The sequence below is a fragment of the Oreochromis niloticus genome, linkage group LG18 (assembly GCF_001858045.2).
Source record: "Oreochromis niloticus isolate F11D_XX linkage group LG18, O_niloticus_UMD_NMBU, whole genome shotgun sequence".
NCBI classification, from domain to species: Eukaryota; Metazoa; Chordata; class Actinopteri; order Cichliformes; family Cichlidae; genus Oreochromis; species Oreochromis niloticus.
This window is the reverse complement of record NC_031982.2, coordinates 21,882,269-21,904,563: the sequence shown is the minus strand read 5'-3', so window position 1 is coordinate 21,904,563 and position 22,295 is coordinate 21,882,269. Positions and strand designations below refer to the sequence as shown.

General features: G+C 37.8%; 2 protein-coding genes and 1 long non-coding RNA gene across 5 annotated transcripts; 1 reads left to right on the top strand and 2 right to left on the bottom strand.

Moving 5' to 3' along the window:
• Positions 1–4,120: 4,120 nt before the first annotated feature.
• Positions 4,121–9,646, bottom strand: LOC100708941 (tumor necrosis factor receptor superfamily member 5). The gene is made up of 6 exons (XM_019347983.2): positions 9,196–9,646; positions 8,978–9,070; positions 6,692–6,817; positions 6,417–6,575; positions 6,227–6,311; positions 4,121–5,436 (listed from the first exon to the last, which is right to left on the bottom strand). The coding sequence occupies exons 1-6, from the start codon at positions 9,218–9,220 to the stop codon at positions 5,214–5,216; spliced, it is 711 nt and encodes a 236-aa protein (XP_019203528.1). The 5' UTR covers positions 9,221–9,646; the 3' UTR covers positions 4,121–5,213.
• On the top strand, positions 8,653–11,907 carry LOC112842721 (uncharacterized). Its single transcript, XR_003214717.1, has 2 exons — positions 8,653–8,896; positions 11,357–11,907. It is a non-coding gene; the product is annotated as an uncharacterized LOC112842721 (long non-coding RNA).
• Positions 10,077–21,852, bottom strand: LOC100709212 (tumor necrosis factor receptor superfamily member 5). Of its 3 annotated transcripts, XM_013270512.3 has the most exons (7): positions 21,561–21,852; positions 21,304–21,435; positions 20,186–20,311; positions 19,920–20,078; positions 19,750–19,834; positions 12,010–12,051; positions 10,077–11,887 (listed from the first exon to the last, which is right to left on the bottom strand). In XM_013270512.3, the coding sequence occupies exons 1-6, from the start codon at positions 21,583–21,585 to the stop codon at positions 12,027–12,029; spliced, it is 552 nt and encodes a 183-aa protein (XP_013125966.1). In that variant the 5' UTR covers positions 21,586–21,852; the 3' UTR covers positions 10,077–11,887; positions 12,010–12,026. The 3 variants fall into 3 exon arrangements, with proteins under 3 accessions (XP_013125966.1, XP_025755753.1, XP_019203529.1); XM_025899968.1 differs by lacking the exons at positions 10,077–11,887; positions 12,010–12,051 and adding an exon at positions 14,102–14,468; XM_019347984.2 differs by lacking the exons at positions 10,077–11,887; positions 12,010–12,051 and adding an exon at positions 15,264–15,529.
• Positions 21,853–22,295: the final 443 nt, after the last annotated feature.

Below are 22,295 nucleotides of genomic sequence, written 5' to 3'. Positions count from 1 at the left end.
CTGCAAACGCTGTAAAGTTTGAAACACTTTGAAATAAAACAGACTTGTGTACCCATATATTGTGAATGTCTGTCTTTTGTATCTAGGTTGTAACACAGAGGTTTGGCCTGCCTTGGATCTGAGTAAACAAATGCCAATGTTGCACACACACACACACACACACACACACACACACACAGCAAATCTGCATTTATTTGTCCCACAAGTGGAAAATCTGCATTGTCATTGCAAAAAAGTGGACAGAGCACGGTATAGAAAGTGCACTATACAAACATTTTATATATATATACATATTATATATATATATATATATATATATATATATATATATATATATATATATATATATATACATAGTTATACACACAGACACATCTATATCATATATACACACACACACACATATATATATATACATATATATATATATATATGTGTGTGTGTGTATATACTAGACTTTATGCATATTATATAAGGTGTGGCTATATAAATATATAAATATATGTACAACTCTGTGTATATATGTTTATGGACAGGCATGCAGGCAGGTAAGGAAGGAAAGTAGCCTTGCAGGGAAGGAAAAACTTGAATCTCTCATGGTTAGGGGTTGGGGGAGGGTGTGTTTGCACAACAAAAGCAGGAGAACAATGGAGCTGACGACCTGTGAAAATCTCAGCGGGGTGCCAAGAGGTGTTAAGGTCGGGGGGAATTTACGCAAATCTGCGCAGGCCAGTAAATCTAGTAGTAGGGACTTGCACCAAGGAAAAAAGGCTCAGTAATTCTAGTGTTAATATTTTTTAGCGGAGAATGTATTGGTTTAATCTTCAGGATATCTGGTCAGTTTGTCAAGATAGAGCCTCTTTGCAAAAGTGCTTCGATGTAATAGACCCGCTCACCTCGCAAGCGCTCGAGCTGTTATTACTGCTGACAAAGCACTGGTCCTGGTACACACCCGCGATAATCCCAGCTGACAGTACACCAACTTCATTTTCTGAGGTTATACCTATCAGGTCTTTATTTCCTGATGTCATAAACATTTTTTAATTAATTCCAATTTTAATTAATTATTGCTGCATTTAATTATTTAATGGTGTATTTAATTAATTCATTTTGTCACTCCTGGCATTCCATATCTGTAGTCCTGTTAGTCTGTTTAGTGATGCTGTTTGTAATCTCACTTTGTGGAAAGACCAAAACATTTCTTCTTTTTCCTTTTTTGTTAAACTGTGTGTAAATATTTGCTGTGGGTTATCCAGTGTCAGTCTGTTAGTCTCAGAAACCCAGAAACGGTTCAGCAAAAAAATCGTATTTCTTCAGAGATGAAGTCAAACTTGGAGATGGACCTGAAGGAAAACTGATTCTCCATAATGTGCAGCAGTCTGATGAAGGGCTCTACTCGTGTTCTACTTTTATTCATCAGTCTCCTCAAAGCAGGCTGAGGGTCAAAGGTCAGAGCAGCAACATCACTCCTGCTGTAAAGATATGAGTCGGGGGCAAAAAAAATCTAAAACAAATCCCTCTTCTCTCTCTTTACTCCAGGAAGTGAGAAAGTTAAAATAAGAAAAGCTTTCATTCATAACCATGAACTAAACTGCTGACCTGATAATAAACTGAACCATCTTCATCATGTCTCTTGCAGAGCCTCCTCTTCCCCCTCACACAACCATAATGTACACTCCTTCAGTTCTCCATCCTGACTTCTCAACTCTACCCACAGGTAACAAACATGATGTATCCATGGAGATGACCGAGGAAGAGGATTGAAGCTGCAATATTTTCAATGTTTCAGTGATTTCTTTTTGAATCTGTTGCATTGATGTGTGGGGTTTTTTTTAAGGTTCATGATTTACACTAAAAAAATCAAACATTTGTGAAATATGAAAATACTGGGCTAATATAAATGTATTTATGTTTGTTAAATGATTTATAATTATTGGTTGTATTTGTATTAAAGGAAATTCAGATCAGCACATTATCTTTTTTAAACACCTGCTATATGCAACACTTGTAGTTTGTAGAATCATGATCTGATTGCTTTGTTGTGCCAAACACATTTGCTTTTCCAAGAGAAGCACTATGGACTCTCTGTAGGCTCCTCTTATTCATATTTTCATTGCATTTATTTATTATTTTTATTATTATCTGTGTGGATATTATGCTGGAGCAGGCAGGAGGAGAAGGCCAGGTTGGCAAAAGATAGTAGAAGACAAAAGAGGAATAGACAAAAAAAGGGACAGAAAGACAGAAAAAAGAAGTGGGGTGGGGGATGAAACAAGCAGACACGTTGGTCTCCAATTGCTGCATCTTATACGCAGTGCCTGAAAGAGAAAACAGGGAGAGCCAGAGGCAGAGAAGAAAGAACCAGGAGACGCCGGCCATCCGGGGTCCCCCATGAGTGCTGAAGACCCAAGGCCACACATCACTATCACAACTGTGCCTCCACCCCAGCAGGGGGAGATGGAGGCAGCAGACAGAGCTCCTACAGCCCAGAGCAGGAGTGGCAGGGCAGTGACGACCAGTGAGGAGCAACAGAACACAGGTAAACTGTTAATTTGGTTATAAATTCAGCTTTTATAGTTCAGAGACAGTGCTCATACATTATAGTAAATGACTACTGTTTTGAACTATGAAAGTTAAATATAGTATTTTTGTATCACATAAACCCATATTTTATTTACATTTTAAGAAAAAAAAATATTCAATGACAACAAGATCTCTCAAAAACATTGCGATTAGTGCAACAGAAGGCTGAAGAAATAAGTAGCAACAAACAGAAACAGCTGGAGGAACATTTTGCATCTCATTAAGTTACAAGGCAACAGGTAAGTATCATTGCATTGTTTTTATTTATATTTTGCACATCTTTCCATCTTGTTTGGAAGTGTGGTTGTAGTTGTTTGTGACTCTTATCTTTGAGCTTGTCTTGTTGTAAAATGAATATGGGACTAATCAGGCGCTTTCTTGAGAAGATTAAAAATGACCTAAAATTAATGGTGAAGTCTTGACTTAGTTCACTATAAATGTCTCTGAACACTTGGACTCCACAGTATAATGCATGTACTTAGGGTGAGGCATGTGCAGGAAATCATGTATATTGAGTCAGGGCTTAAAAACAAACAGCACAGCAAAAAAAAGCAGAACAGAGAACAGAACAGATGGACTATCACCCCCACATCCTCTAAAGTGTTCATAAAGGCTGATTTTTAAATGCACAGTGAGCAAAGCAAGGAAGACGTTTGGGATTAGACAAAGTGATTACAAGTTTTCTTTAATCTGAACTGTAAATTTGAAGGAGACTGAAAACTAATACCTTACTTATGTTAATAGTGTACAGTTATTATGAAGTGTTATTGATTAATAAAAAATTGAAATTCTTCTTGTAAAACAAGGACACAGTATCGAGTGTAGTAGAGAGGAGAGTAAATTAAAGTAAAATTTATTTACATTTTGTAACTTTTTAAATATAAACTGCCTCACAATTATACAAGAAACAAAAGGATAATGTATCATAAAGATATAATACAACATAAAATACCAAGCTTTGTACAAAAATGTGTTTGGCTGCTCTTTTAAAGAGTTAGTAGACTCTATACAGCATGAATGAGTTCTAATATTTCGGTCCAGAGGGAGTTCATGAAGCAAACAAGGAATCTGACCCAAAACAGACCCCTGAGGTATCCCAGAAGGAACAACTGTTGCTTCAGAGATAACCTGATTCATAAAAACACTAAAAGATCTCCCAGACAGATATGACATGAGCCATTTTAAAACATCACCAGTATTCCCAAACATGTCCTTAAGCCTGTTTATCATTAGCTTAGTTACAAAACAGTGCAAAAACTTCTTGCACTCAGACTTTAAAAACACTGGTGCATGAGGAATATTGGGAGAGACAAAATTCTTAATTGTATCAAACAAGACTTTAAGATTTTTCTTTTGTGAAGCTATAAGCTTAGAAAAATACTCTATTCTGGCATTTTTTGACCTGTCATTTAGTGAAGAAACTGATTCTTTAACATGTAACTCGTGAAGCTGGAGCTTGGAAGCCTTCCACAAATGTTCCAACTTGTACAAATATCTCCTAAAATAATAAATATGTTCATTTTTCCAAGTACAAAAACTTGAATATTTGACAATTCTTTGTTTTAGGGGTGCCAGTGTGTTAAAAGTAGACTTACATTCATTGTTAAAGGACAAAATAAATGTGTGAAAATCACTATGAGTCATGTTGGCATCAAAAAAGGCAGGGACCCTCTCAGCAGGATCCTGGTTTATAATCCACCTGTGAATCATCAATTTATGAAGTGAAGGATCCAGAACAAATGACAGACTAAAAAATATACAGCTGTGGTCTCTCACATGTACATTTTTCACACATGCATCATTTGTTTTTAAACCCCGGGAGAAAGCAAGATCCAGCGTGTGGCCTTTTATATGTGTGGGGCCAGAAACATGGTGCTTAAAGTTCAAAGACTCAGCAGCTGAGTTACAGGATCCATCGATATGAAGGTTAAAATATCTCAGAATTACAACCTTCCCCAATGTAATGACTGACGATGAAAGGTTGCTGAATTCAGCTGAAAACACTCTGGCAACACCAGGAGGTTGGTAGATCAAAATACAATAAAAGGTTTTCAAAGAACCGACCCTAATCATCTGTAACTTAAATGAAGAAATAGAGTCTGACTTCATCAGCCTGCATGTGAGTCTGTGCTGGTACACAGCAGAAAGTCCTCTGCCACATCCCGAAAGACACCCAGTTACAATGACGGAAATGCCAGCTGTCCGGATTTCCTCAAAATAAACATGATCCATATCCTGCTGCAATGTCTCAGTGAGGAGCATGAAGTCTGGAGACTCCTTGATGAAGAGATCATTTAGAATAAGTGGTTTGTCTGTAATGGAGCGAGCATCAAGCAGAGAAAACCGGACTGGTGATGGCTGGTCAGCACACTCAACAGATGACTGCAGCATCACTTTGATTAAACAGCTGTGCACATGTGTGTAAGTGCCACGTTGAACAGTGAGTCCCGAAGCAGGTGAAGCCATCATCAATGTCAGGACATCACTCCTGCCTTTAAAATGTTGGAGAGATTGCGAACAGGAGGTTCGCATTCTGCCATCAGGCCATGAAACCAGAGTCTCAGACATCGTCGGTGGTCCCTGAGCAATTATTTTCTGCTTTTATCTGGTTTCCTGAAAAAACAGAGTTATTAACATGTTAGTGACTGTAGGTGCTGTGCAGAGTGAGCAGATTTGACACTGGTTAGATGGTACTTACGTGCTTTCACAAATCCTGCTATCACAAGGCAAATTACTATTATTAGGAAAAGCATAACAGATGAAATTAAACCATAATGATGTCTTGGTGCGCTTCCACAGACGACGTCACTGGTTGAGGTTCCTTCTTCAACTTTAATCTGGCTTTCAGAGCAACTGTGGCAAAAGAGAAAGAAAATATAAATAAATCATTATTATCAGTGTTTATTTGTGTTTGCACTGCAAAGATGTTTGTTACAATGTGATCATCAGTATTAACTGTTTAACTGTCCTGTCGTCTGTCTGTGGCTCAAATGTGCAGCACAAACATGTCCTGTAATGGACCCAATCAACAAATAGCTGGCTCCACTTTAATATCTAGTTACCTGTAACTACCCAGTAATCTATCTGTGATTACCCAGTTCTCATCATTTTACTAACATTTTATTGGGCTGTCATGATTCAATTTTCACAACAATCATGTAAATAATCATTATTGCAATATCTATAGAAACATTTTAAAGTCAAAGTTTTCTAAACCTTTATTTTGTCTTTGAGGTAAAATAATTAAACTAAAAAAAAAGAGTCTAAGAATGTAGCAAGAGTGTGTACAACAAATAATTAGACAATTATTTATCACTATGTGACTTTCACACTACAGATATTATATTATTAAAATCATGATTATCATCAGTACATAGTTACTGAGACACCACATTATTATTGGTAATTAATAATTGATAATATACGACTGTATATACAGACAAGAGAACATGACCACATGGTGTTGCTATAGCAATGATATTCTGGTATGACACTAAATCACATGGAAATTTATGTTGGTATTATTGCAGGCAATGTGATGTGACACAGCCCAGGATATTGGAGATTCCATTAAGACACTGATGATCAATAGCTGAATATATAATACACCTTTAGAGTGATTTGAATATAAATTATGACCTACATCGTCCAACCTGTGCAGTTCACACCGTCCTTGGAAAAGAATCCTGGCTCACAGTCTTCACACACTGTGTCATTTCTGCTGGTTCCTGAAGGAAACACATTTGTTGTTACACAGAATCCAGAAAAAAAAACGAAAATCATAGTTTATCAGCTCATCTAAAAAAATAGACTCAGACTTTACATTTTCTTACCAGGTTCTTTTATCCTCTGACCAGCTGCACACTGTGAATGTTTCTCTGCCAAACTACATCCGTTACTGTCTGTCAAGCCTTTGCAGTGATATCCATTTAAAACATCACAGACTGTGTCAGTTGTTGCTGTACACTTCTGCTTGACAGAGAGACCATGACCTAAAAAAACAAAACAAAAAACATTAGTGTAAAATGATGTTTCTGTAATTTACTTTAAAACGAAAGCTTTATTTTTTCAATCTAAATTTGAAAAAGGATTTCTCCTCTGACTGTACCTGTATCACAGGTAGTGCAGGGGAAACAGTTATACAGACCATTGGGTTGGTTCATGAAAGTCCCCAGGTCACATGAACGGCACTGAGTTCCTGAAAATGCTGTGCAGTCTCTCTGAACAACTCTACCTGTTCAACATAACACAACATTTATGTCAGACTTTTAGCATTTAACCCAGAGTGAATCTACAGTTGTGCAGTTGTAGTGTTGGGTGTAATATACAGTAATTCAAGCAGCTACAACATTACAGATCTACAAATTTAACGTGGCCCAGTTTCCTGACCCAGTATCACAGCAAAACATGTAACAGACACATCGGTCCACTGTGTCTATTTCATGCTTCACCTCTCCAAAGCGTGAAATGGACACTTATGCAGAAGCTGCAGTAACAGCAGAGGGAGATATTTTATTTCAAGCCAACATGAAAATAATCATGGGAAATAATCATGTTTAAACAGACATTATTAACACATTTACATGTAAATACATTTTAGCCATCTTTGTTAACTGTTTTAAGAACCATGGAATGTACTTCATAGGTTTCTTGGTCACTACCGACTTCTTGCCTTTACATATATTGTCTCCCATTGCTGGTGATGCAACTTGTGCTTCATTTTACTGCTTGTGATAAATAATAATAAAAATAATAAAACACATATTTCTTCTTTTAAATTTAACTGAGATGCAGGAAGTCAATATTAATTACTTGAATGCAACATAAAATATCTAATAATAGACCAGGCGGCTCTACACTGGGGCAAGAAGGGAAAACACCCCCTTAAACAAACGTCCTGCCCCCTTAAATCAACCTTTCAGAAGCTGAAAAAGAAAAAAATAGATTACCCACAAACTGAATATGGACAAGATTTACTACAGCATCTGAAAAATGCACTGGAAAAGGCACAAATGACATGGTTTCACCTCTTGTTCGCTCTTTCCCTTCGTGCTCCGTTTGTGCACAGGCTCACACAAAACTCAGCAGAAAACCCCCTCTCACCCTCCCCCCAGCTAAACATCCAATCACTGTTAGTATATAAATGACCCATTGATAGGTTTCTCAGTAGGCAGAACAGAGCAAAATGAAGCAGCAAATCTCTGTCATCAAAATCACAGCGACTCGTGAGATAATTAACAACTAAAAAATACATCTATTTTAGTCAAGCTCAGCGATTTTAGTAAAACTCATTTACTTTTCACCCCAGCTTCCAGCAGCCTGCAAAGGGAAAGTTAATGCTGTGTGATAGGTCCTAACCCCCTGTCGTCACACCATGTTACATAAAAGGTCATCTTGGTCCATGAGAAGTCCATAGCAAAAAAATTGGATATTAATGAATCTGTAAGAGTTTTCAAAAGGGAAGCAGGAGACTGTTGTTGTAGAGTGGATTGAGGAGAAAGGAGAGTGGAGCTGTTCAGTTGCAAACTGAGTCCAGTTAAGCAAGCAAGCTTAAAACAAGACAAAAAAAGAAGAAAAAAGTTAAAATGTTGTGTTCTAAATCTGTTGTGTTCTACACAACAGATGTGTTAGGACCTATCACACAACAGATTGTGTGATAGGTCCTAACCTCCTAACACAGGCAGACTATGCTTACAGGATGTGATGTTACAACTCTAGTGAAATATTAATGTGTCATATATTTGTTCAAGATGTATTTCTTTGTTATGGTAAATAAAATTAAAATCATGAGTGGTGACTTCTATTACTTTCAGTATGTAATTTGGCATTTTCTACTGATGTAGGCTGAAAATAAATACATAATATAATTTCATTCAGTTTAAAGGTTTATTTGCAAGATGCAAAAACAGACAAAATTGAAAGTTACAAATGTTTTGTGCATGAAACAAATTCAGACGTGGTGCAGTCGTGTGTGTCACAAGTTAATCTGGCTGCAGGCTATGGCACTTGGCCACAGGTGGCGATAGTTGACTCGACTCCATTTGAGTGAACACAAAGTAAACTGCACGCTTTAGTTATGCAGCGAAAACGCTGAAGTCGGAGTGATAAAACATACGAGGGGAACGACAGCGAAGACAAGGTTCTCCAGATCGATTACTCTTGCTGTCCTGTGAACAGCATTTTGTCTATCGTGTAATTTCAAAGACGAAACCAAAAGCGGATCAAATATCAATGTCCCCTTATCGATATGTGGTTTGTGGGGATTTTCCTTCTTCTATAAAGCTATTGTGTTTCAGAATGACCTGCTTTGGAGGTTTGTGCACATTTCTGTCCAAACAATAGTTTGTTTAAATACTGGCGAGAGTTTCATTGCAGTCATCGCTTTTCTTCCTACCTTCGTTGCACGTCGGGCAGCACTGTCCATCATTTGTTTTATACTCCTTTGGGCGACAGGATAACACGGGCACTATGAAGACGACGGCATATCCTACAGGAAAACAAGAATATTAATATCCTGGGATAGACATATATCTCAGTTAGCGCACAAGCTAAGCTAAAGGTTAGCTTAAGCTACAAGCTGTGTCGTATACACGAAACTGCTGCTGTACTTACCGAAGATAAGCAACGCAGACACCATGATATGATACTACATCTTAACACGGTGCTCTGTAATACATTTGTAGGCTTTATTTCACTAAATTACTATACAAATCTAACAGATACAATTAGTTACACTTTCGGTTGCGATGTGGGCGTAACAGGAAGAAAACTTGGGGAAGAAAGAGCCAGAGTCCATCCCACACTGACGATTCTCGTGACTGTTGTCGACAATAAGAAACTGAAGATATTTTACTTATCTTTTATAAGGATCATCTTCGTTTACACAGAGACAATAAAACAGAGAGAGTTTGAAGGAAGATGAAGGAAATCGTAGGATTTAATGTTTAATTTGTACACATGTTTTACTCTGTTGCGGGTCCGAAATTGAGGACGAGAGTAAAACAATGATGGTCCAGAAGAGGTCGATCAAACAGTTGATTTTTAATGAATACACGCAGCGTGGGGAGACGTACACTGGAAACCATCAGTTGTAAATCCCCGACCAAAAATACACTTCAGATTGCTTTTATAACATCAGGGTATTATGACGCCCCCTCTTGCGTTTACAAGCACATAATTTGCATCTTAAGAACATTCTTTGCCCCTTGTACAGACAATGATCTATTCTAAGAAATAAATGCAGACACAGAAGTTCCCCTTTCTGGCATCCTCTTTCAAATATGGTGATGATCTCAGGCCTTTGAGGTCCCCATGGACTTGTCCTCCTCTTTGCGTCACCTGTTGCTAGGCAAACTCAAATGCAACAAGAAGCTGAATACATTCAGGCCTTCACTCAGCTACTATTTTACAGTAGCAATATACTCAGCATATAAGCTTTTAAGATTATAGATTTAACTCAACGATTTAAAGTGGTTATAACTGCCCCTGTAATAAATATGTTAATATTTGATTATAATAACCCCTGTAATACAAATTATACCACAATGCCAGCAGCTTCAATAAATGCTTTGATGAAATGATAATTAATGCAACGATAAGATGATGGTTATATACAGTCCAGCAGTAAACTAATTTCTTTAATTCTTACAACTCCTTCTCTTGAACCCGATGAATATTTATGAGTAACACGAGACAGACTGGATTGGGGAAGTATTCATAGCCGAAGATTTTACTAATGAATAATGACATAGCTAAGCTGAGATTTTTATTTGAACCTGCACCTGGATTCTTATTTGCCACTGTGAAATAAAAAGTAAATAATTTATAGCCACGTAGATGGTTACCATTAATTAATAATATTTAGGTTTTAAGAGTAATTATTTAAGAGGGATTAGTTTGGTGAAACGTAATCTCCAGCTGATGAGATGTGTATTCACTGCAAAGAGCTGAAAATCCAATGATGGCTTGGATAAAAGAGCACAAGAAGTATAAAACAGTTCAGTACCATCATTACTTCAAGTATAAATAGATAAGACAAATAAAAACAAACAAAAAAAGAAAACAAGTGAGTGTCTTTATATAGAATTGACTGAAAATGACTTGCAGCCAGTCACCTCTTCACTGGTATTATTAAGCAGCATCAGTACAAAGCAGTGATTGGAGAAAACCAGGAGTTTCAACAGCTACGTTATCTTTCAGGACATGCTGATGTCTCTCTGTCTCCATCCTCACAGTCTCCTCTTCCATTTGATTAATCTTCTTTGTATGTAGACTCAAATAATTCGTGACCTCATAATGATCAACACGGCAGTGCTTCAGTTACACAGAATCTTGGAAATGTGAGGATGCAAGAAATAAAATAAAACCAGCTGTCTGTGATACCAACTAACATGTTAACTCTTTAAGAAGATGTAAACTTTTTAGAAGATGTGTCCATGAATCTGATGAAGAACTACTATACGTCTGCTGTACACAAGTTTGTTGAAGGATTTCTTTATTGTCTCTGTGCAGTCAAGCTGTTTATGAAATATTACCCATAAATACATTACAAGGATAAATATGAACTTGTATCTACACAAACATCTACAGCGAATTCCACAGAAAATGTGTATAGCAAAGATAAAAACATCTCAAACTGCTCCTCTCATTTGTTCCATAATGCTGCAGTAAAGGTCTGATCATCTCATAAATATCGCAAAGTGCTTCACTACAGGATGCTGTCATGGTTCTCAAGATCTGGAGAGGTTGTGGTGTGTGTCTTTTCTCCCACCAGGGCAGAGCTGGACCTTGCTTCCCCGCCTCTGAGCCCGCCCTCAACACACACCTGTGGCTCGTCTGGCTTCTCATCACACGTATTATCCCTGGCAGACTACTTATGACAGCAGAAGGCTGCTTCCTCACTGGATCGTCACACTACCTAGTGTCAGTGTAGCCTAGCCCTTTGAGTATTCTTTGTGATTTCCTAGAGCTTCGTCCTAACGTTGTTTTCCCTCTGTGTACAGGCCTTCTGGGTTCCCTGCCCGTCTTCCCTGCTGTCTGGATTCCTGTGGATGTGTGTGAGTGAGCATGAGCATTCTGGATTGGACTATCTGAGTGAGTTGTGGATTGAGTAGAAGAGGAATGTGTGTGCGCCTGCCTTGGACCTTCCCTCCCCTTCGGACCCCCTGGAGTCCTGTGTTATCCGTCTCACTGTATATATGTATATATCCCCACTTGGTGCCTCATTGTAAATAAATCCTTCACCTTCTCTCTAAACTTCAGAGTCCTGCGAGTGAGTCCTCAGCCTAATAATCTGTGACAGATACTAAGAAATTAAAACAAAAATTTACCCAAAAGCAAGTTTAAAAAGTTGAATTTTTAGCTGCTTTAAAGAAAAAAAAGAAAAAAAAAAAAGAATCCACAACAAACTCCTCACTGTTGTCTTACCTGCTGCTTTGACCCATTCAGTGCCTCTGTTTCTTTTCCTTCCTTCACAGAAATAAAAAAAGACATAAAAAATGTAATTTCCTTTGTTGTTTTGAGTTCCATTTTTGTCTGAGAAAAGGTTATTGACAGAAAATATAATATAAATCATGATGTCAGTGTTCTTTGTCATCCTCACATTGCTTTTAGATTCCAAATTTAATCACTCCGAGTGCAGCTTCAGGTTAAAATCACACCACACAAGGGCGTCGATTTGGCATGGACGGAGGGGACATGTCCCCACCAATAATTTGATCGCTTCTTGTAAAAAACAAAAAAAACCAAACCCGATAGAAAGAAAAAAAAAGATCTGTCAGCGTCACCCAGTCACCCAGCGGTGCAGAAAGAGTTAAATTACGTTCTCTACTGGAGTCCGACCTCATGTGACAAATATGGCCAATGTGATTGGCTGAGCCTTTCAGGGAGCTCTGTTTAGTTTCAGCAGCGGCAAACCTGCGCTGAGAGGAGGACGGTAGCAAAAAGGAAGAACGTGCATATAAGAAAGTATTTTTCAAAAGAAACCTGTAAGTCAATTAAAGCCAAGCTCACTCATAAAATGTGTCCGTCATAATAACGTTACAGGCTATGCTAGGCTTTGGCCCACATCAGTCTAAAATTGTGTGTAACCATGAATTACGTGTTTTGGAAACTAACTGCACAACAGGCAGCACTATTAGTTATCTCAGTCTCAGAGCAACATTTCTAATTTTGATTGAAACTGTCAGAGAAAACGGCAGCCTCGAGCAAGCCAGGATATTAGTTTAAAGAGGCTGTTAAAATTATACGTCTAACGTTAAAATGTTGGTGACACAATAATTTCATCCTAGTGGTACTGACATATTCATAGGGTTAATTTTTGAGACAAAATATCATGAGGTAGTCATGATTTTGTAGTGCAGTTTGCACTAAAATTGTTAGGCTGCTGATGTAAATTGATTGATTAGTGTAGATTTGACTAAGAATCTGAATTGACATGTCTCACTTTTTATATGGCACGAATCAATGTGTTAATTTAACAAGAGGCAATATGTCCTAGTGCAGTCAGAGGGGAAAAGCCAGGGCCAAAGGTGAGGCACATCAAGCACAGAATAATAATTTTGTGGTCATCTTAGATGAGTTTTATCGACAAAAACCACCAGTTCATTTAGTGTTCCCTTAGTGCTAATGTATAAGAGAAGTTGGTGTACTATAACTGAAGTAATCGTGTTAAGATAAGATAAGATCACCTTTCGTTTTGTCACAGCAGAAAGTGGACAGTGCAAAGTTATATAGCAAAAATTAGAATACAATAAGAATAATATACTGTACACAACTGTACAGAATAGAATAAAATAGTAGAATAAAATAGAATACACATGTTATATACAACTGAGTAAAAATACAACTTACAACGTCTTATTGCACATGTGTGTGTTTGATCAGCTGCAAAAGTCTTTGTTGTGGAGTCTGACAGCAGTGGGGAGGAAAGACCTGCGAAATCTCTCCATCCCACATTTAAGTCCTTAAAGTTATATTCTTTTATTGTCATGACTGTATTTGAAGCTATTTTTATTTTTGTATGATACCTGATTTATGTGGAATATGGCTGAAGTAAACTAAAGTCTAAAATACTTAGACAGTCATTTGTTTAATAGTAATTTAACATTATATAATTCACATATAAAACTATGAATTGTAATTTTAAACGGTTTAATAGCATGTAGAATAGCATATGTAGGCAAGTATATTTCTTCTTTTTTATCAAGAAGCAAAGACGAAAAGGAAAAAAAAAAGAAACAGGGCAGGGTTCGGTGGTTGAAACACCCGTCCCCACCAATGCCAAAACCAAATCTTGACACCACAGAAGGCGAATCAGCTTCTATTGGACAGAACACTGAATTTAGCCAACAGATTATTTCTTCTGTCTTATTTTCACTGTAACTTTTAGTCTTATTGCAGTTCTTTTTCCCAACTGCTTCTCCCACAGTCTTTGCTTCTTTTCATCAGGTTTGCTTTGAGCTGTTTGCCTGTAAGCTGTGACTTAAAGAGCCGTGAATGAAAAGTGAACCAGCAGGTCACTAGTTAGTTACCATTTTACTTCAAATTAACACAATATTCAGAGTTTATGAAACATTAATTAAGGTATTTTCCACAGTTTCAGCATCAACCAAATACATCATAACAGCCATCAAATCTGTTAGTTTGATTTTAATAACTTTATACAAGACTGAACAGAACTGTATATGATTTATTAACATTTATAATTACATTACATGTTTGTATCAATCTGGTACTCTGGTATGTCTCATAGCAAGAGAATCAACCATTCTGGCTGATGTGTCCTGGTTTACAAACCTGTGTTTCTGTGTCTTCATGCAGTGGACACCTTCAGATTCAGTAAAATCCCTCCACAGACTTGATGTTGCTGTACATGAACTCATTTCCTTCACACCAAAGCCATTAGCACATACAATACAGAGGATACACTTAGAGCAGGGCGATATGACCAAAAATATTTATCACGATATACATTTGAAAATTTGCGATAACGATATAACTGACGATATAATTGACACTAGACAAAATACTTTACAACTCCACAACTTTATTAGTGCAAAAAACCCCATCAATGTATTTTCACTTAAACAAGCAGCTGTTTTTTATGTGCATTAAAGTTATATAAAAATTTAACAGTGCAAATTCCTTGCGGACAGTTTAACCAAAAGGCATTTCCAGTGGAAACTGGCCGACATATCCTGAGCATAACCATGTAGAATATCCACAAAACTTAAAAAGAGGTTATACACACACAATACGGTAATATTATGTTGAAGCACAGTACGTATCACTCCGCGAGGCGCCTGCCTACGATAGCCGTAATGCTCCGACAATCCATCAAGCGGTGCGGCTTCGTAGCTTAGCAAAGTCGTACTAAAACATTTGACAGATTTTCGAGCGCCGTGTACCACATAAAATCGTTTCGAGGTCAGTAAACACAACCAGAATTCATACATAAGGCACACGGGATTATAAGGGACACTGTCGATTTTCAAAAAAATCAAAGGATTGATTTTAAGTGTGCCGTATTTTCCAAACAACACGGTAATAATGACGCCCCGCTTGCATGCTCTACCAAAAATAGAGCTTTGTTGTGTATCTAAAAATTATTGATTAGAGATCGGAGGTGTGGAGCTAAACCAGTTCCACACCACTGAAGTTGCAGCATTTTTACAAACCAATTCTGGTTCATCCGTTTCATTTAATGATCCACTTTCACTCTTCTCATTCTGCATCGCCGCCATGTGCGTATGTAAACATAGGCACTGCGCATGCGGGTTTTACCCATATTCTATCGCGATATTTCATTTTCCTATCGTTGCCCAAAATTACACCGGTATTACCGTGAACGGTAAGATATAGCCCAGTCCTAGATACACTACATTTCTGCACTGTTTAATGTGATACTCTACATCTTTCTTTGACCTTTATCTGTCTGTTTGAGCAACTGTTGGAAAAGAGAAGTGAAAGAGAAAGAAAATCAAAATAAATCCACATGAAGGAGCAGGACCATAGAGAATTATCAAGATAATAATTGTTATAATATTTTAATATCCTGTCATATGTTGATGAAAAACTGAATTATGCAGGTCTAAATATCACATCAGTAGTTCCAAGTTTTAAGTTCTAAGTTAATTATTATTTTATTTTATGAGCCTGACATCTAATGTAACAGTGTACTGAAATCTGTAAAGTGCATTGTACAAGTACATGGACTACAGTTAATGTTCCTACTGACAAACATCTTGTGTTTTCATTCTAAACACAATTCAATTTCAATTTCAATTTCAATTTTATTTATATAGCGCCAAATCACAACAAAAGTCGCCTCAAGGCGCTTTATATTGTACAGTAGATAGCACAATAATAAATACAGAGAAAAACCCAACAATCATATGACCCCCTATGAGCAAGCACTTTGGCGACAGTGGGAAGGAAAAACTCCCTTTTAACAGGAAGAAACCTCCGGCAGAACCAGGCTCAGGGAGGGGCGGCCATCTGCTGCGACCGGTTGGGGTGAAAGAAGGAAAACAGGATGAAAGACATGCTGTGGAAGAGAGACAGAGATTAATAACAGATATGATTCGATGCAGAGAGGTCTATTAGCACATAGTGAGTGAGAAAGGTGACTGGAAGGGAAAAACTCAATGCATCATGGGAATCCCCGGCAGCCTACGTCTATTGCAGCATAACTAAGGGAGGATTCAGGGTCACCTGGTCCAGCCCTAACTATATGCTTTAGCAAAAAGGAAAGTTTTAAGCCTAATCTTGAAAGTAGAGATAGTGTCTGTCTCCCGAATCCAAACTGGAAGTTGGTTCCACAGAAGAGGGGCCTGAAAACTGAAGGCTCTGCCTCCCATTCTACTTTTAAATACTCTAGGAACAACAAGTAGGCCTGCAGTGCAAGAGCGAAGTGCTCTAATAGGGTGATATGGTACTACAAGGTCATTAAGATAAGATGGGGCCTGATTATTTAAGACCTTGTATGTGAGGAGCAGGATTTTGAATTCAATTCTGGATTTAACAGGAAGCCAATGAAGGGAAGCCAAAACAGGAGAAATATGCTCTCTCTTTCTAGTCCCTGTCAGTACTCTTGCTGCAGCATTTTGGATTAGCTGAAGGCTTCTCAGCGAGTTTTTAGGACTTCCTGATAATAGTGAATTACAGTAGTCCAGCCTGGAAGTAATAAATGCATGAACTAGTTTTTCAGCATCACTCTGAGACAGGATATTTCTAATTTTAGAGATGTTGCGCAAATGGAAGAAAGCAGTCTTACATATTTGTTTAATATGTGCATTGAAGGACATGTCCTGGTCAAAAATGACTCCAAGGTTTCTCACAGTGTTACTGGAGGCCAAGGTAATGCCATCCAGAGTAAGAATCTGCTTAGATACCATATTTCTAAGATTTTCAGGGCCGAGTACAATAACCTCAGTTTTATCTGAATTAAGAAGCAGAAAGTTAGCGGCCATCCAGGTCTTTATGTCTTTAAGACATTCCTGCAGTTTAACTAATTGGTGTGTGTTACCTGGCTTCATGGATAGATAGAGCTGCGTGTCATCTGCATAGCAGTGAAAATTTATGCTATGTCTTCTAATGATGTTGCCTAAGGGAAGCATGTACAATGTAAATAGAATTGGTCCTAGCACTGAACCCTGTGGAACACCATAATTGACCTTAGTGTCTGAAGAGGACTCTCCATTTACATGTACAAACTGGAGTCTATTAGATAGATATGATACAAACCACTGCAGTGCAGTACCTGTAATACCTACAGCATGTTCTAATCGCTCTAATAGGATATTATGGTCAACAGTATCGAACGCAGCACTGAGGTCTAGCAGGACAAGCACAGAGATGAGTCCACTGTCAGAGGCCATAAGAAGATCATTTGTAACCTTCACTAAAGCTGTTTCTGTGCTGTGATGAGCTCTGAAACCTGACTGAAACGCTTCAAATAAGCCATTCCTCTGCAGATGATCAGTTAGCTGTTTGACAACTACTCTTTCAAGGATTTTTGATATGAAAGGAAGGTTGGAGATTGGCCTATAATTAGCTAAGACAGCTGGGTCTAGAGATGGCTTTTTAAGTAAAGGTTTAACTACAGCCACCTTGAAGGCCTGTGGTACATAGCCGATTATTAGAGATAGGTTGATCATATTTAAGATCGAAGAATTAATTAATGGCACAAGATGTTTGTGATAAAGCAGAGCTCCTGTTTACATCTGTAGATGTGTTTGAATGTGGCCATCAGGATCAACTGATGCCACAACTGTGCTGTCATCTGTCTCAGTCTATTGAAGGAGAGGTCAGAGGTCAAATGTGACATGGTGTTTTACATTTTTATATGGTGCTTTCTATGTGTTGATAATATGCAACATGTATGTAAGAATTTTACACTCTAAGTCAGTGTTTCCCAAACTTTTGGGGCCACAGCATGTATTTCACATAAAAAAAAAAAAAAAAAAATCACGCGGCACACCAAAAACCAAAAATGTCACAAAAAGCATATTGATCATTTTTCCCCGTGCACATGGCATAGCAGAATTGGTTCAGTTTGTCCCCAGTACACTTTTTTTTTGCTTTCTTTTGACCACTACTCATGCTAGGGGCATCATCTGGGTCGGAATTTTCTCCAGGACCAAGGATTGATTGACTACTCTTTCTTTTTAAATATTTATTTATTGCTATTATGCGCTGCGTTGTCTCACTCACCGCGTGACTATTATGTAATTTCTTCTTGGTTCTTCTGTTTTACTGGCTGTTGGCAACTCATTCAATTAGAACAGATAGTTGTACTGCCCTCTAGTGGAAGAGAATGTAGTTGTTCTGCCTGTTACTCATGCCGGACGCTTAGAGTACTAATCAAGTGGAGCCAGATAATCTTCCACGGCACACCTGATCATTTCTCATGGCACACTTATGTGCCGCAGCACAGTGGGTGGGAAACACTGCTCTAAGTTATGAGGATTTTTGTCAGTTCTACACTCCAACAAGGTTTTATCAGAAGTCATTCAAAACCTTTCAAGCTATCATGTTTACAGACAGAATGGCACACATGCACACACACCCTGTTAAAAACATGACCTCCTTTCCAGAGGTAATCATGTTTATCTTCTATACACAGTAACTGAGACACCACGATGTTACTATTAATGAATCTCTGATAATATATGACTGTATTTTAAACTATTCAAACTTTATTTTCAACAAATTCAAAGTATTTATTCTACAATTACAACATTAAAATCAAAAGTTGGCTAATTTTCTGTTTAATCAGCTGAATCACTGGCCTCAGGTTACTAAAGGGGGGCAAATCCCAAAGTCCCGTGTGGAGGTGGGTAATATATGACGACTGAGATATGAAGATATAGAAAAAAAGCATTGAGTTTTAAAATGGTTGCAGGTAGCAGCATTTATAACTGTAAGTACTGACATCCTTCTTTTCCAGAGAGCTACTGTCATCAGTGTCAGACTACTTAAACTGAAGTGTGAATCTAAGTGTGAATCTACCAAAAGAAAATGTAAGTTCAAAAGTAGCCCAGTATTTTCCCTGGAATTTTCAAATAAAGTATAAAAAACTTTTAAAACTGTTATTAATAAATCAAAAAATATAAAAATAAAAAATATTTTCTATCTGGGGCAGTTTATCGTGTCAGGATTTTAACCAACTGCTTAAAGTCCTGCTTTTTCGTCATGTAACTGCATCACTAATTTCCACACACTGTTTGCTCCTCCTGTTATAAAGAGTCTAACTAGTGAGTGCAGCTAGTGACTGCTCCTGTCTCCTCATGTGTCTTCATAGCCTCGTTCTACTCAATGGAGTGTTTTCCACTTTTTACAAACAGTTTTCCTGCATGTTTTGTCCCGTGTTTGCTGGAGGCTGCTTAAGTAGCTCCATTTTTACTTACTAAATCATCACTGACAAACTGCTCTTACATTTAGACATGCACGGTTTTGACTCCTTGTCATAAACACTAGGAAACAAACACATAATGTTGCTATAGCAACACACAGTATATAGTATAATACCGGTACTATTGCAGATGATGTGATGTGGCACAGCCCTAGTCCCAAGTATATGAGAGATTCCATTAAGACATTGATGATCAATAGCTGAATATATTAAACACTTTTAGAGTGATTTTATTATAAATTATGACCTACGTTTTCCAAGCTGTACAGTTCACACCGTCCTTGGAAAAGAAGCCTGGCTGACAGTCTTCACACACTGTGTCACTTCTGCTGGTTCCTGAAAGAAACACATTCATTGTTACACAAAAAAAATTCTAATTTATTAGCTCATCTAAATGGTCTTAGACTTTAATTTTTCTTACCAGGTTCTTTTATCCTCTGACCAGCTGCACACTGTGAATGTTTCCCTGCCAAACTACATCCATTACTGTTTGTAAAACCTTTGCAGTGATATCCATTTAAAATGTCACACACTGTGTCAGTTGTTGCTGTACAGTTCTGCTTGACAAAAAGACCATGACCTACAAAAAACAAAAACATTAGTGTAAAATATTCTCTAATTTACTTTTAAATGAAAGCCTTATTTTTTTAATGTAAATTTTACAAAGGATTTCCCATCTGACTGTACCTGTGTCACAGGATGTGCAGGGGAAACAGTTATACAGGCCGTTGGGTTGGTTCATGAAAGTTCCCAGGTCACATAAACGGCACTGAGTTCCTGAATATGCTGTGCAGTCTCTCTGAACAACTCTACCTGTTCAACACAGAATAACCTTTATATCAAACTTTTACCATTTGTCCCAGAATGAACCTACAGTAGTGTTGTAGTGTTGGGGTGTACTTTACGGTAAGTCAAGCAGCTTGGGAATCAAAAGTGAACTGAGCGATACAGCATTACTGATCTGCAAATTCAATGTGCCCCTATTTCCTGACCCCGTACAGCAAAACATGTAATAAACACATCGGTCCACTGTGTCCATTTCATGCTTTGGAGACACCAAGCATGAAATGGACACATGTGCAGTTCCAGCAACCTGAAGTAACAGCAGAGGGAGATATTTCACTTCAAGCCAACATGGAAATAATCACAGGAAAGTGGGTAAACAGACATTATTAACACATTTCCATGTAAAGACATACTATCCATCTTGCTTAATTGTTTTAAGAACCCTGGAATGTACTTCATACGTTGCTTGCTCACTACCGACTTCTTGCCTTTACATATATTGTCTCCCGTTGCTGGTGATGCAACTTGTGCTTCATTTTACTGCTTCTGGAAAACATTTTGTGAACTGTGTCAGTTCTAAGTATCAATAAATTTATCTGATTGTTGGAAGGAAAAAAAAATTAAGACAACAGATTTTCTGGGTCAATAACACATAAAACACACATATTTCTCCTTTTATGTTTGACTGAGATGCAGGGAGTAATTATTAATTACTTAAATGCAACATAAAATATCTAATGATAGATTGTGTTTTCATGTAACACTAATGTTTAAAACTTTTACAATAAAAACAAGGTTGTCATCTGTGTAAGCAAACCCTTGATTTCATGGTAGAAACACTTCTGTCTATCGTGTCCTTTCAAAAACGAAATCAAGCAAAGATCAAATATTAAAGTTATGTCCCCTTATTTATCTGTGGTTTGTTTAGTTTTTTTTCTTCTTCTATAAAGCTATTATGTTTCGGAATGGCCTGCTTTGGAGGTTTGTACACATTTCTGTCAAAACAATAGTTTACATACTACAAAGAGTTTCATTGCAGTCGTCCCTTTTCTTCGTACCTTGATTGCACATCGGGCAGCACTGTCCGTCATTTGTCTTATACTCCTTTGGTCGACAGGATAACACGGGCACTATGAAGACAGCGGCATATCCTACAGGAAAACACATGAGTTTTAATATCGTGGGATAGATATATAGCTCAGTTAGCTCACAAGCTAAGCTAAGGTTAGCTTAAGCTAAAAGCTGTGTCGTATAACGAAACTGCTGCTGTACTTACCGAAGATAAGCAACGCAGAAACCATGATATCACATCCTAACACGCTGCCTTATAACACATTTGTAGGCCCTGTTTCACCAAATTTCTATATAAATCTAACAGCAATGATCGCTTTTGGGTTTTGATGTGGGTGTAAACAGGAAATCTATTCATTGCTGGAAAAAATGAGCATCAACGGTTTTCGTGGCTTAAAACAGAAACTGTAAAAAAAAGCCATTTTATGACGTTTGAGGGCAGATGGTGGTTCCCAAACCTTTTTCGCTAGGCCCCCCTTTGTTTTACAAGAAAAATGTTCGCGCCCCCCCACCACCACCTAACCCCCCCCGTTCCGCACAAACACATCCTCCAAACACACACACCCATATTTTGTTTACAAACTCCATTGCGGTTTATTTGACACCTCAAACATTTAGTAAACAATTAAGCAAATACAAGTAAACGGCAATAAATTACAGGTCGTAATAAAATATACTACTAACTCTTTTACGGTACGTCCACACCTACACGGGTATTTTTTGAAAACGCGCTGTTTTTATGTGTTTGGGTCTTTCGTCCACACGTAAACGGCGTTGCGATTCACCGAAAACGGAGATTATTTAAAACTCCTTTTTTGCGTTTATGTGTGGACGAGGAATACAGAGTTCGTCACACAACGACAAAGGTATGTGCTTCTTTTCACGTCACGCTGTGCGCCACGTTATTGTTTACATGAGCTGGATTGCAGAATGGCAGATA

What these genes read in the sequence shown, in the direction of transcription:
- LOC100709212 (XM_019347984.2), bottom strand. Translation starts at nt 21,585, where the DNA reads ATGGTTTCTGCGTTGCTTATCTTCG. An exon ending in CTGCACATCCTGTGACACAG is followed by an intron (nt 20,079 to 20,185) that starts GTACAGTCAGAT and finishes TGTTTTTTGTAG; the next exon opens with GTCATGGTCTTTTTGTCAAG. An exon ending in TCAGAGGATAAAAGAACCTG is followed by an intron (nt 19,835 to 19,919) that starts GTAAGAAAAATT and finishes TGTTTCTTTCAG; the next exon opens with GAACCAGCAGAAGTGACACA.
- LOC100708941 (XM_019347983.2), bottom strand. Translation starts at nt 9,220, where the DNA reads ATGGTGTCTGCGTTGCTTATCTTCG. An exon ending in GTCTGCGTTGCTTATCTTCG is followed by an intron (nt 9,071 to 9,195) that starts GTAAGTACAGCA and finishes GTTTTCCTGTAG; the next exon opens with GATATGCCGTCGTCTTCATA. An exon ending in CTGCACTACCTGTGATACAG is followed by an intron (nt 6,576 to 6,691) that starts GTACAGTCAGAG and finishes TTGTTTTTTTAG; the next exon opens with GTCATGGTCTCTCTGTCAAG.